A 14172-nucleotide genomic window follows, 5' to 3' on the forward strand; every position below is an offset into this window, starting at 1 on the left:
CGAGTCCTGGATGTAGCGAAGTCCTCCCTCCTGCCCCCCTCCCCCCCCCTCTCTCTCTCTCGTTTCTTACCCCCATCCCCTCCTCATAACCCCATGAGCCTTCTCTCTTTCTCTCTCTCTCTTCCTTTCTTTTGTTTGGTTTTCCATTCCTCACTTCTGTCTTTCCTCTCGTTTTTTTCCGCGTCGTTTCCCCTCCGTCTCCTTCTCCTTTGTCTTTTCTCTTCCCCTCATCTCGCCTTTCTGCACGGAACCTTTTTTTCCCTTCTCCCTCCCTCTGTCTCTCTCACTCTCTGCTGGGTTATCCATTCCTCACTACTCTCTCTCTCCTTTCTATTTTCCACGTCTTTCCCCTCCTCCTTTGCCCTCTCCTTCGTTCACTCAAACTTTCCCTCCCTAATCCTTCCTTTCTCTTTCTCTCCCTCTTTCTACTTGCCTTTCCATCTCCCCTTCATTTTCCTCCCTATTTCTTTACGTTCTTCATCCTTCTCCACCTTGTCCCTCACCTCAACTATTCCTAACCTCCCTCTCCTAAACCTTTCCTTCCCTTCTCTCTCCCTTCCTCTCTCTTTCTCTTTTCTCTCTTTCCCTTCCTCTCTCTCTCCCTTCTCACCTTTCCTTCCCTTCCTCTCTCTTTCCCTTCTCTCCCTTCTCCCCCTCCGCAGGTATGAGCCGCGAAGGGCATCAACGTGCCACTGGGTTCGAGCGGGCGAGGGCTGAAGCACGGGTGGGCTACAGGTGAGCCGTTCCCGGCCTGGAGGCTGCTGGCCCGCGAACAGACCCAGTAATACAGTTGCACCACCCCGCCATGGGCCGACTCTCCCTACGTACACATTATGCACATGTACAAGAATTACTTGCTTGTAAACCAACACGCGTCCGCTCCACGCATTCCTACGTGCGTGTGCTATTGCCTTGATCTCGTCGGCTCACACGCACGCACGCACGCACGCACGCACACGCACGCACGCACACACACACACACACACACACACACACACACACACACACACACACACACACACACACACACACACACACACACAGAAAGACACCACTCAGGCACTCATAGTGGACGGAGAGGTTACCGTGCGTACACATACACACACATACACACGCACGCCAATTTCTCCCACACAAACTAATGGAGATAAATGAACTTCCAATTCCTCGAAAAGGGACAAAGAGAATGACCGAGTACCCATTAAAAAGAGAAAGAAAGAATGGATAAACAAGAGGGAAAGTGAAAGAATCGGACGGAAAATGAAAGGTTGTAGGAATAAGAGAGATACCGAGAAGCAGAGGAGGAGGAGGGAGTGATAACACGAAACGAAAGAGACGAAAGGAATAAAAAAAAGGAAGATACGTGGGACCAAATTGGGAATGAGAGCTCGGACCGGAAACAGGAGAAGCAAGAAGCACGGATATAGACAGAGCGCACGGATAAAGAAGAAACAAACCAAAAGAACAAAATAAAAACCTAGGGACATACGACGAGAAAAAAAGAAAATGAAAAGATTTCTTTTTTTTTAAGTTACACCTACAATAAAAATAGTTTATTTTAGTTTAATTCCATTTATTACAATGGATATTCTCTTTACTGGACATACTGTCTATTTGCTGCTAAACACCCCCTGTGTACAAGGAATGGCCGGGGTTACATTCCACTGGCAGCGCGAGGGATCGAACGCGCATCAGCAAGATTGCTTGACGAGAATGCTACCGTTGCACAACACACATGGTAATGAATAACAACCAAACTACATAACAGCAACAGTAATAATCTACAATAATAAATAAACTACAGGCGAAACGAAACAAACGCGCAAACACATCTCCCATAAAGTCAACCAAACAGACAAGAAAACAAAAGAAATTAAGTCAACCAAACAGACAAGAAAACAAAAGAAATTAAGTCAACCAAACAGACAAGAAAACAAAAGAAATTAAGTCCACCAAACAGACAAGAAAACAAAAGAAATTAAGCCAACCAAACAGATAAGAAAACAAAAGAAATTAAGTCAACCAAACAAGCAAGAAAACAAAAGAAATTAAGTCAACCAAACAGACAAGAAAACAAAAGAAATTAAGTCCACCAAACAGACAAGAAAACAAAAGAAATTAAGTCCACCAAACAGACAAGAAAACAAAAGAAATTAAGTCAACCAAACAGACAAGAAAAAACAAAAGAAATTAAGTCAACCAAACAGACAAGAAAACAAAAGAAATTAAGTCAACCAAACAGATAAGAAAACAAAAGAAATTAAGTCAACCAAACAGACAAGAAAACAAAAGAAATTAAGTCAACCAAACAGATAAGAAAACAAAAGAAATTAAGTCAACCAAACAGACAAGAAAACAAAAGAAATTAAGTCAACCAAACAGATAAGAAAACAAAAGAAATTAAGTCAACCAAACAGACAAGAAAACAAAAGAAATTAAGTCAACCAAACAGACAAGAAAACAAAAGAAATTAAGTCAACCAAACAGATAAGAAAACAAAAGAAATTAAGTCAACCAAACAGACAAGAAAACAAAAGAAATTAAGTCAACCAAACAGACAAGAAAACAAAAGAAATTAAGTCCACCAAACAGACAAGAAAACAAAAGAAATTAAGTCAACCAAACAGATAAGAAAACAAAAGAAATTAAGTCAACCAAACAGATAAGAAAACAAAAGAAATTAAGTCAACCAAACACACAAGAAAAAACAAAAGAAATTAAGTCCACCAAACAGACAAGAAAACAAAACAAATTAAGTCAACCAAACAGACAAGAAAACAAAAGAAATTAAGTCAACCAAACAGACAAGAAAACAAAAGAAATTAAGTCCACGAAACAGACAAGAAAACAAAAGAAATTAAGTCAAGCAAACAGACAAGAAAAAACAAAAGAAATTAAGTCAACCAAACAGACAAGAAAACAAAAGAAATTAAGTCAACCAAACAGACAAGAAAAAACAAAAGAAATTAAGTCCACCAAACAGACAAGAAAACAAAAGAAATTAAGTCAACCAAACAGATAAGAAAACAAAAGAAATTAAGTCAACCAAACAGATAAGAAAACAAAAGAAATTAAGTCCACCAAACAGACAAGAAAACAAAAGAAATTAAGTCAACCAAACAGACAAGAAAAAACAAAAGAAATTAAGTCAACCAAACAGACAAGAAAACAAAAGAAATTAAGTCAACCAAACAGATAAGAAAACAAAAGAAATTAAGTCAACCAAACAGACAAGAAAACAAAAGAAATTAAGTCAACCAAACAGACAAGAAAAAACAAAAGAAATTAAGTCCACCAAACAGATAAGAAAACAAAAGAAATTAAGTCAACCAAACAGACAAGAAAACAAAAGAAATTAAGTCAACCAAACAGACAAGAAAACAAAAGAAATTAAGTCAACCAAACAGACAAGAAAACAAAAGAAATTAAGTCAACCAAACAGATAAGAAAACAAAAGAAATTAAGTCAACCAAGCAGATAAGAAAACAAAAGAAATTAAGTCAACCAAACAGACAAGAACACAAAAGAAATTAAGTCAAGCAAACAGACAAGAAAACAAAAGAAATTAAGTCCACCAAACAGATAAGAAAACAAAAGAAATTAAGCCAACCAAACAGATAAGAAAACAAAAGAAATTAAGTCAACCAAACAGACAAGAAAACAAAAGAAATTAAGTCCACCAAACAGACAAGAAAACAAAAGAAATTAAGTCCACCAAACAGACAAGAAAACAAAAGAAATTAAGTCAACCAAACAGACAAGAAAAAACAAAAGAAATTAAGTCAACCAAACAGACAAGAAAACAAAAGAAATTAAGTCAACCAAACAGATAAGAAAACAAAAGATAATAAATCCACCAAACAGACAAGAAAACAAAAGAAATTAAGTCAACCAAACAGACAAGAAAAAACAAAAGAAATTAAGTCAACCAAACAGACAAGAAAACAAAAGAAATTAAGTCAACCAAACAGATAAGAAAACAAAAGAAATTAAGTCAACCAAACAGACAAGAAAACAAAAGAAATTAAGTCAACCAAACAGATAAGAAAACAAAAGAAATTAAGTCAACCAAACAGATAAGAAAACAAAAGAAATTAAGTCAACCAAACAGACAAGAAAACAAAAGAAATTAAGTCAACCAAACAGACAAGAAAACAAAAGAAATTAAGTCAACCAAACAGACAAGAAAACAAAAGAAATTAAGTCCACCAAACAGATAAGAAAACAAAAGAAATTAAGTCAACCAAACAGACAAGAAAACAAAAGAAATTAAGTCAACCAAACAGATAAGAAAACAAAAGAAATTAAGTCAACCAAACAGACAAGAAAACAAAAGAAATTAAGTCCACCAAACAGACAAGAAAACAAAAGAAATTAAGTCCACCAAACAGACAAGAAAACAAAAGAAATTAAGTCAACCAAACAGACAAGAAAAAACAAAAGAAATTAAGTCCACCAAACAGATAAGAAAACAAAAGAAATTAAGTCAACCAAACAGACAAGAAAACAAAAGAAATTAAGTCAACCAAACAGATAAGAAAACAAAAGAAATTAAGTCAACCAAACAGACAACAAAACAAAAGAAATTAAGTCCACCAAACAGACAAGAAAAAACAAAAGAAATTAAGTCAACCAAACAGACAAGAAAACAAAACAAATTAAGTCAACCAAACAGACAAGAAAACAAAAGAAATTAAGTCAACCAAACAGACAAGAAAACAAAAGAAATTAAGTCCACCAAACAGACAAGAAAAGAAAAGAAATTAAGTCCACCAAACAGACAAGAAAACAAAAGAAATTAAGTCAACCAAACAGACAAGAAAAAACAAAAGAAATTAAGTCCACCAAACAGATAAGAAAACAAAAGAAATTAAGTCCACCAAACAGACAAGAAAAAACAAAAGAAATTAAGTCCACCAAACAGACAAGAAAACAAAAGAAATTAAGTCAACCAAACAGACAAGAAAACAAAAGAAATTAAGTCCACCAAACAGACAAGAAAACAAAAGAAATTAAGTCAACCAAACAGACAAGAAAACAAAAGAAATTAAGTCCACCAAACAGACGAGAAAACAAAAGAAATTAAGTCAACCAAACAGACAAGAAAACAAAAGAAATTAAGACAACCAAACAAACAAGAAAACAAAAGAAATTAAGTCAACCAAACAGACAAGAAAAAACAAAAGAAATTAAGTCAACCAAACAGACAAGAAAACAAAAGAAATTAAGTCCACCAAACAGACAAGAAAAAACAAAAGAAATTAAGTCAACCAAACAGACAAGAAAACAAAAGAAATTAAGTCAACCAAACAGACAAGAAAACAAAAGAAATTAAGTCAACCAAACAGACAAGAAAACAAAAGAAATTAAGTCAACCAAACAGACAAGAAAACAAAAGAAATTAAGTCAACCAAACAGACAAGAAAAAACAAAAGAAATTAAGTCCACCAAACAGACAAGAAAACAAAAGAAATTAAGTCCACCAAACAGACAAGAAAAAACAAAAGAAATTAAGTCAACCAAACAGACAAGAAAACAAAAGAAATTAAGTCAACCAAACAGACAAGAAAACAAAAGAAATTAAGTCAACCAAACAGACAAGAAAACAAAAGAAATTAAGTCAACCAAACAGACAAGAAAACAAAAGAAATTAAGTCCACCAAACAGACAAGAAAACAAAAGAAATTAAGTCAACCAAACAGACAAGAAAACAAAAGAAATTAAGTCAACCAAACAGACAAGAAAACAAAAGAAATTAAGTCAACCAAACAGACAAGAAAACAAAAGAAATTAAGTCCACCAAACAGACAAGAAAACAAAAGAAATTAAGTCAACCAAACAGACGAAAAAACAAAAGAAATCAAGTCGACCAGATTCCCCGCAGCTCATCCAAGACGTTAGTTACGAAGTCGCTAGAACGTATCCTTGAAATAGCATCCCCTCCTTGTACTGTAAACGCTTTCCACGAAGGCGTTCGGCGGCTTCAGACTTTCCTCCTGTGGTCGAAGATTCGAGAAGCCTGAGCTGCTCACTGCCTTCAGCGATCTGATTCGTCTGATTTTTTTTTTTTTTTTTTTTTTTTTTTCTTTTTTAGTTTTTCCCTTCTCTGAAGTTACCTGTTCATAATTCCTATATATACAATTTAGGTTTTCGGTTAAAAAAAAAAAAAAAAACAGTAAAAAGGTCTGTTCATCTCGCCTAAAGCAACCATTTGTAGCCAAGTTTTCCTACTTTCGGATCCCTTAAAGTTCGTTATTTACTAAAATAACTTTTATGTATTTTCCTTTGCGTTACAAAATCCTCTCCCCCTCCTTCCTCGCTTATCTTACGTTAAAGTGCATAAATTACGAAGCCAATAGAACACTTAACCAATAAGCAACGAAAAATAATAGAAATATGTGACGCAAACGATGATCTGAAACAGTCACCATTAAGAAAATGTAAAATGTGCACTTGAGGTTCCCTATCTATTTTTTTGCGTAACTTACCCTTTACAACCAGTTCATCCGCCCTCTTTCACCCATTTACCCATTTCACTTAACTCATTTACCCCTTCATCCAGCTCATTCGCCCCTATGTATCTCTTCAGCTCGGTTCACCCACCCATCTCTCCTCTTCATGTGGAAAAAAAACATATTTTATACATACATATATATATATATATATATATATATATATATATATATATATATATATATATATATATACACACACACACACACACACACACACACACACACACACACACAGACACACACACACACACACACACACGCTTTAGAAATCTGGCGACAGATTCTGTGGCGCTTTGTGGCCATTGTAGCGACTTCAAGATGTATGCGAAGGCATTTTAATAAAACTATACTCCCCCCCCCAAAAAAAAAAAATAATAATAATAATAAAAAAAATTAAAAAATAAATAAAATGAAAAAAAAAATAAAATAAAATAAAGACTAATTCTACACTACACTAACTGGTGCCTACTAATTGTTGTTTATAACCTTTTTAAGATTGCCAAATATGGTGCTCCTTTATTCCTAATACTCTGACATTAGATATTTCATAAGAAGGCTTGCATGTTCAAAGCTATCAGACCAATTTTCCGAAAATTACGTTTTCTTTAGATTCACTTAAGGATCGCTATGTTCACATAAGGATCAACATGTTCACTTAAGGATCATCATGTTAGCTTAAGGATCGATATGTTCACATAAGGATCAACATGTTCACTTAAGGATCATCATGTTAGCTTAAGGATCGATATGTTCACATAAGGATCAACATGTTCACTTAAGGATCGGCATGTTCATGCTGATACACTACAGTCAGAGGTTTTTTAGCGCACTTACGCCAACAACAATGATGCGTAAGATATGGATAAACGTATAAACCAACAGAACACTTACAAATTGGCCAATGGGTCTGAATATAGTTCTGGACCTCGAGGCCTTCGTATATAATTCGCTGCAAGTTAAGAAGACATTTGTTTGGGACTTAGAAAAAAAAAACAAAAAAACACGTGACTGATAACAACGGTAAAAGGTACTCTGTTTCGTGAGCGACTTCTGTTCTTGTAGTAGTCTGATAATTGGTTCACGCGGTTCAGCAGTTTGCCAAAGTCAGTTTCTTTGAAATGAATACATAAGTTATTTGTGAGCGTGATAGCTGATCTGTAATTCCATTTCCACAATACAATCCAGACGCTCTTTGTATGTGTGGCTTTCATCTGAAATCATGTGAAGTCAAAGGCGATATAAGCTATTTATGTTTGTATGGTATAGGTACAAATAAGTAAAAAATATGTGTATGCAGACACACACACATATGTATGTCTGAATGTGTGTATATATTATCTCTCTCTATAAATATATATATATATATGTATATATATATATATATTTATATATATATATATATATATATATATATATATATATATATATATATATATATATGTATATATGTAATATATAAATTTATATAAATTTATATAAATATAAAAATATATATATATAAATTTATATAAATATAAAAATATATATATATAAATTTATATATATATATATATATATAAATATATAAATTTATATATATATATAAATATATAAATTTATATATATATATATAAATTTATATAAATATATATATGTATATATATGTATATATATATATATATATGTATATATATATGTGTATATATGTATATATATATGTATGTATATATATATATATATATATATATATATATATATATATATATATATATATATATATATATATATATATATATATATATATATGTTTATATACACATATATGTATGTACATGTGCATACATGCACTTCGGTCTACTTTCATACGGCACCAGGCCTCGCGTCCCGGGCCAGACGCCTCGCGCCCGCCCTCCCGAAGCCTCTCCGCGCCGGCCATTCAATCTCACCGACCGCAAGCTTCTGAGAAACCTGCATTACCACGTCTCGACTCGCCCAGACAAGGACAAATTACCCGATTTGTAATGAACCGCAAAAGTGTCCCTTTTAAGCGTGTCTGCTTCTGCGAGCGAAATGTCATCCCCGTCCTTAGGGCCGCGTGTTGCAACGTCCAAGCACACGCCCGCGGCGCCGCCCCGCTCTTTGCCTTCATGACGCGCTGCCGATTTCCTGGGGATCCGACAAATACCGAGACACAAGCAGCGCCAGACCCAGTAATCAATCGCCTGGCCGGCGGGGATCGGCCGATGCGACAGGAGGTTCCCCGGGGCAGCTGGCCTCGAACACACACACGTGGGGGTACCGAGGCAAGCCCCCGGACCCCACTTGGGCACCCCCCCCCCTCCCGGCAGGACTCCAGGGATCTTTCCACTTCCATCCTCTCTGCTTTCCCTCTCCCCTGCCTCCTCATCTCCCGATCCTTCGGCCGGGGAGGACGGGGGAAGGAGACGCAGTTGCCGGGGAAGGCGTCCGAGGTGGTCCAGACAGGACGCGGGAGAGGAAGGGCAAGGGGCGTCGCTGGCCCGTCTGGGACCCTTGGTGACAGCGCAGCCGCCGAGTTTCGCGAACTCGGGGTCGCGCGTGACATATGGACGCCCGCACGTACACGCCTCGAGTGCCAACAGTCCATCTTTGGATAGAGGGCGGGAGAGGGAGAGGGAGAGTCAAATGAAAGACACTTCGGCAGACCAAGAGGCAAAGCGCGATGTGGGCGTGAGGGCGTGGCTGCCACTCTCCGCCGCCTACCACCGTGAGGAGAGGCGGCGAGGGCGGTGGCGGCCGCGACCAGGCTGCAGGAGCAGCAGGCGAAGGCGGTCGATCAATCACAATATTCGGGAATGTCGAAGGGCGGGCAAAAACTGTCCAGCCATGACGGACTGCTGACACATGCATCGTATTTCCACGTGTAAAGTGGAAAAAAAGACGTCCCGCCACCTGGCAGAGCAAAAACGGCCGCCCACCGATCTTATCAGCGCCCAGATGACCGGACAAAAAGGCCCGCGCCGCCTCCTGCATCACGTGAGCGACCAGACCGGCGGCGCGCGGAGGCCCTCGACGCCGCGCGCCCTGCCGGGGCTCGAGGGACACGCCGCCGCCGCCGCCGCAGACAGAGGAAATGTCTCCTGGCGGAGGGGGAGAAGGGGGAGGAGTAAGAGGAAGAGAAGGAGAAGAAAAGGGAGATAGAGAAGGTGGTGGAAGAGGAAGGATTAGGAGGACGAAGAGGATGAGGATGAGGAGGCTTAGGGGATTGGTAGGAGGACGAAGAGGACTGAGAGGAGGAGGAGGAAAAGGAGGAGTGGAATGAGGACGAGGAGGAGGAGGAGGGAAAGGAGGATTATGAGGGCTGGGAGTAGGAGGAGGAGGAAGAAATGGAAGATAAGGAAGGGGAGGATGGAGGAGGAGGAGAGGAAGAAGAAAAGGAAGAAGAAGAAGAAAAAGAAGAAGAAGAAGAAGAAGAAGAACTAAGGGCAGGAGGAGCAAGAGGAGAGTGGGAGTCAGAACCCCCCCCCCCCGTCCGTCGTCGGAAAATGAAAAGGAAGGGAAATCCGTTGCGCAAACTCCGAGCCGCCGCGCGACACATGCGGCTCGAACCTCCTCTTCTCTTCGTTATTCCCAACTGCCAGTCTCTCATTTCGACATCTGTCTGTCTCCGTTGTTCGCTCATTCGTCGGTGTTCATGTATCCGCCTTTCATTATGACAGGGTTCAATTCCCTTTTCGCAAATACAAAAAAAAAAAAATAAAAAAATAAAAAAAAATAAATATATAAATAAAATAAAAATAGATGAATAAATAGATAAAAAAAGTAAAGTTCATTTCCATCTGTTACAATGGATATTCATTGCTGTGACATGCTGTCTGTTTCATTTGTTTCTAAATTACCTTCTGTGTGCGAGGCATGTCTGGGGTTACCATCCACTAGCAACACGCGGGATCGAACGCAGGTCAGCAAGATCGCTCGCCGAGAACGCCGCCGCTGAACTACCTCAGCAAGGTCCACATTGCAACGAAAAGGTCAGCTAAGGCTAAGGTCTTCTCATCTTCTGAACGCAGACTCGAGTGTCCGAGCGAAAAAAAGGTCAGCTAAGGCTAAGGTCTTCTCATCTTCTGAACGCAGACCTAAGTGTCCGAGCGAAAAAAAGGTCAGCTAAGGCTAAGGTCTTCTCATCTTCTGAACGCAGACTCGAGTGTCCGAGCGAAAAAAAGGTCAGCTAAGGCTAAGGTCTTCTCATCTTCTGAACGCAGACCTAAGTGTCCGAGCGAAAAAAAGGTCAGCTAAGGCTAAGGTCTTCTCATCTTCTGAACGCAGACTCGAGTGTCCGAGCGAAAAAAAGGTCAGCTAAGGCTAAGGTCTTCTCGTCTTCTGAACGCAGACCTAAGTGTCCGAGCGAAAAAAAGGTCAGCTAAGGCTAAGGTCTTCTCATCTTCTGAACGCAGACCTAAGTGTCCGAGCGAAAAAAAGGTCAGCTAAGGCTAAGGTCTTCTCATCTTCTGAACGCAGACTCAAGTGTCCGAGCGAAAAAAAGGTCAGCTAAGGCTAAAGTCTTCTCATCTTCTGAACGCAGACCTAAGTGTCCGAGCGAAAAAAAGGTCAGCTAAGGCTAAGGTCTTCTCATCTTCTGAACGCAGACCTAAGTGTCCGAGCGAAAAAAAGGTCAGCTAAGGCTAAGGTCTTCTCATCTTCTGAACGCAGACTCAAGTGTCCGAGCGAAAAAAAGGTCAGCTAAGGCTAAGGTCTTCTCATCTTCTGAACGCAGACTCAAGTGTCCGAGCGAAAAAAAGGTCAGCTAAGGCTAAGGTCTTCTCATCTTCTGAACGCAGACCTAAGTGTCCGAGCGAAAAAAAGGTCAGCTAAGGCTAAGGTCTTCTCATCTTCTGAACGCAGACCTAAGTGTCCGAGCGAAAAAAAGGTCAGCTAAGGCTAAGGTCTTCTCATCTTCTGAACGCAGACCTAAGTGTCCGAGCGAAAAAAAGGTCAGCTAAGGCTAAGGTCTTCTCGTCTTCTGAACGCAGACCTAAGTGTCCGAGCGAAAAAAAGGTCAGCTAAGGCTAAGGTCTTCTCATCTTCTGAACGCAGACCTAAGTGTCCGAGCGAAAAAAAGGTCAGCTAAGGCTAAAGTCTTCTCATCTTCTGAACGCAGACTCAAGTGTCCGAGCGAAAAAAAGGTCAGCTAAGGCTAAGGTCTTCTCATCTTCTGAACGCAGACCTAAGTGTCCGAGCGAAAAAAAGGTCAGCTAAGGCTAAGGTCTTCTCATCTTCTGAACGCAGACCTAAGTGTCCGAGCGAAAAAAAGGTCAGCTAAGGCTAAGGTCTTCTCATCTTCTGAACGCAGACCTAAGTGTCCGAGCGAAAAAAAGGTCAGCTAAGGCTAAGGTCTTCTCATCTTCTGAACGCAGACCCAAGTGTCCGAGCGAAAAAAAGGTCAGCTAAGGCTAAGGTCTTCTCATCTTCTGAACGCAGACCCAAGTGTCCGAGCGAAAAAAAGGTCAGCTAAGGCTAAGGTCTTCTCATCTTCTGAACGCAGACCCAAGTGTCCGAGCGAAAAAAAGGTCAGCTAAGGCTAAGGTCTTCTCATCTTCTGAACGCAGACCTAAGTGTCCGAGCGAAAAAAAGGTCAGCTAAGGCTAAGGTCTTCTCATCTTCTGAACGCAGACCTAAGTGTCCGAGCGAAAAAAAGGTCAGCTAAGGCTAAGGTCTTCTCATCTTCTGAACGCAGACCTAAGTGTCCGAGCGAAAAAAAGGTCAGCTAAGGCTAAGGTCTTCTCATCTTCTGAACGCAGACTCAAGTGTCCGAGCGAAAAAAAGGTCAGCTAAGGCTAAGGTCTTCTCGTCTTCTGAACGCAGACCTAAGTGTCCGAGCGAAAAAAAGGTCAGCTAAGGCTAAGGTCTTCTCATCTTCTGAACGCAGACTCAAGTGTCCGAGCGAAAAAAAGGTCAGCTAAGGCTAAGGTCTTCTCATCTTCTGAACGCAGACCTAAGTGTCCGAGCGAAAAAAAGGTCAGCTAAGGCTAAGGTCTTCTCATCTTCTGAACGCAGACCTAAGTGTCCGAGCGAAAAAAAGGTCAGCTAAGGCTAAGGTCTTCTCATCTTCTGAACGCAGACCTGAGTGTCCGAGCGAAAAAAAAGGTCAGCTAAGGCTAAGGTCTTCTCATCTTCTGAACGCAGACTCAAGTGTCCGAGCGAAAAAAAGGTCAGCTAAGGCTAAGGTCTTCTCGTCTTCTGAACGCAGACCTGAGTGTCCGAGCGAAAAAAAAGGTCAGCTAAGGCTAAGGTCTTCTCATCTTCTGAACGCAGACTCAAGTGTCCGAGCGAAAAAAAGGTCAGCTAAGGCTAAGGTCTTCTCATCTTCTGAACGCAGACTCGAGTGTCCACGCGCAAAAAAAAGGTCAGCAAGGCACCGTCGCCTGCAGAGTGGCACAGCTGGTCTGCGTCATTTCTGAAAGTGAAATTCCGAGCGACACTTCCAAAGGCCCGAAGACATGTGTCGTCATGGCTGTGATTTTTATCATCGCGATTATTAAAACTAATGAATCATCACAACTATCAGTATCATCAGGATATCAAGTCATTGCTATTACTACCGACATCAATGAAACGATCTTCATTGTAATAGCTATTATAAATTTCTATTACAATGTGTTATTACTTATGATGACATGACATTAATCTCATTATAACCATTGAGCAACATCATTATCATAAATACCATTACCATATCATTATCATAAATATCATTAACATTACTATCATTATCAATAACGTTAAGTATAATCTACCTTTTTATATCAACATTACAAGCAATTATCACAATTATTACAATCAGTGCAAGCATTATCATTATCAAAGCATTTCCCTAATCACGATTATTCACATCGCCATCATATGACCAACACTATTATCACGCTGCTCTTATCCCCTTATCCTCTTATCCCCCCCCCCCCTTGTCACCATAACTACTCTATTACAACCAATACGACTAGAAAACTTTCGCTACTCTCATTACCCAACATCACGAACGCTGCTATTATTAGCTCAAACAGCAGGCGGCCTCAACAGCACCAGTCCACGTAATACAGGGACTCTCGAGAGCGTAATCTCACCTGCGATTTCATTAATCAATTAATCACACTGGCGGACTGACCATTAAATCATTGCAAGTAGGTGGTTCGGGGAAAGCCAGACTATTTAGGCGATCCTCCGGGCGGTAATTAATAATCCCTGTATTTTAATTACCGCGGAATGGCACTTTGGGAATGGCACTTTGGGAATGGCACTTTGGGAATGGCACTTTGGGATTGGCACTTTGGGAATGGCACTCTGGGAATGGCACTTTGGGATTGGCACTTTGGGAATGGCACTTTGGGAATGGCACTTTGGGATTGGCACTTTGGGAATGGCACTCTACCCCGCCGCCGAGTGCCTGAGTCCAGCGTCGGAGGTGGATACTCTGGTGATGCCTCTGATGGTGCTGACCGTAGTAGTTACTGTGATGATAATAGTGATAATCATAATGATGGATGATAGTGATAATCACCAAGACAAGTGATGGGAATAACACGAATCAATTCAATGGTCAAAGCAACTCTGCTCTGTCTTGAGTTGTGGGTCTGAGCGTGGTTCATGATCAAAAGACAACAGCAACTACAATGACAATGGCATTAACAGCACGAAATGGCAATGG

At 40.0% G+C, this 14172-nt stretch overlaps 1 protein-coding gene across 1 annotated transcript; it reads left to right on the plus strand.

Moving 5' to 3' along the window:
* Positions 1-9470: 9470 nt before the first annotated feature.
* On the plus strand, positions 9471-13585 carry LOC138864372 (serine/threonine-protein kinase PRP4 homolog). The gene is made up of 9 exons (XM_070130978.1): positions 9471-9608; positions 10413-10568; positions 10800-10952; positions 11184-11336; positions 11632-11784; positions 11888-12040; positions 12272-12424; positions 12786-12986; positions 13523-13585. Exons 1-9 carry the CDS (start codon positions 9471-9473, stop codon positions 13583-13585), a joined length of 1323 nt encoding a protein of 440 aa, XP_069987079.1.
* Positions 13586-14172: the final 587 nt, after the last annotated feature.

Source organism: Penaeus vannamei, chromosome 16 (genome assembly GCF_042767895.1).
Source record: "Penaeus vannamei isolate JL-2024 chromosome 16, ASM4276789v1, whole genome shotgun sequence".
In the NCBI taxonomy this organism is placed as follows: domain Eukaryota; kingdom Metazoa; phylum Arthropoda; class Malacostraca; order Decapoda; family Penaeidae; genus Penaeus; species Penaeus vannamei.

Bases quoted from the DNA above. Each gene is read 5' to 3' on its own strand.
- LOC138864372 (XM_070130978.1), top strand. From the start codon at position 9,471: ATGACCGGACAAAAAGGCCCGCGCCGCCTCCTGCATCACGTGAGCGAC. The intron at 10,953-11,183 runs GTCAGCTAAGGC...TTCTGAACGCAG, and splicing joins AGTGTCCGAGCGAAAAAAAG to ACTCAAGTGTCCGAGCGAAA. The intron at 12,425-12,785 runs GTCAGCTAAGGC...TTCTGAACGCAG, and splicing joins AGTGTCCGAGCGAAAAAAAG to ACTCAAGTGTCCGAGCGAAA.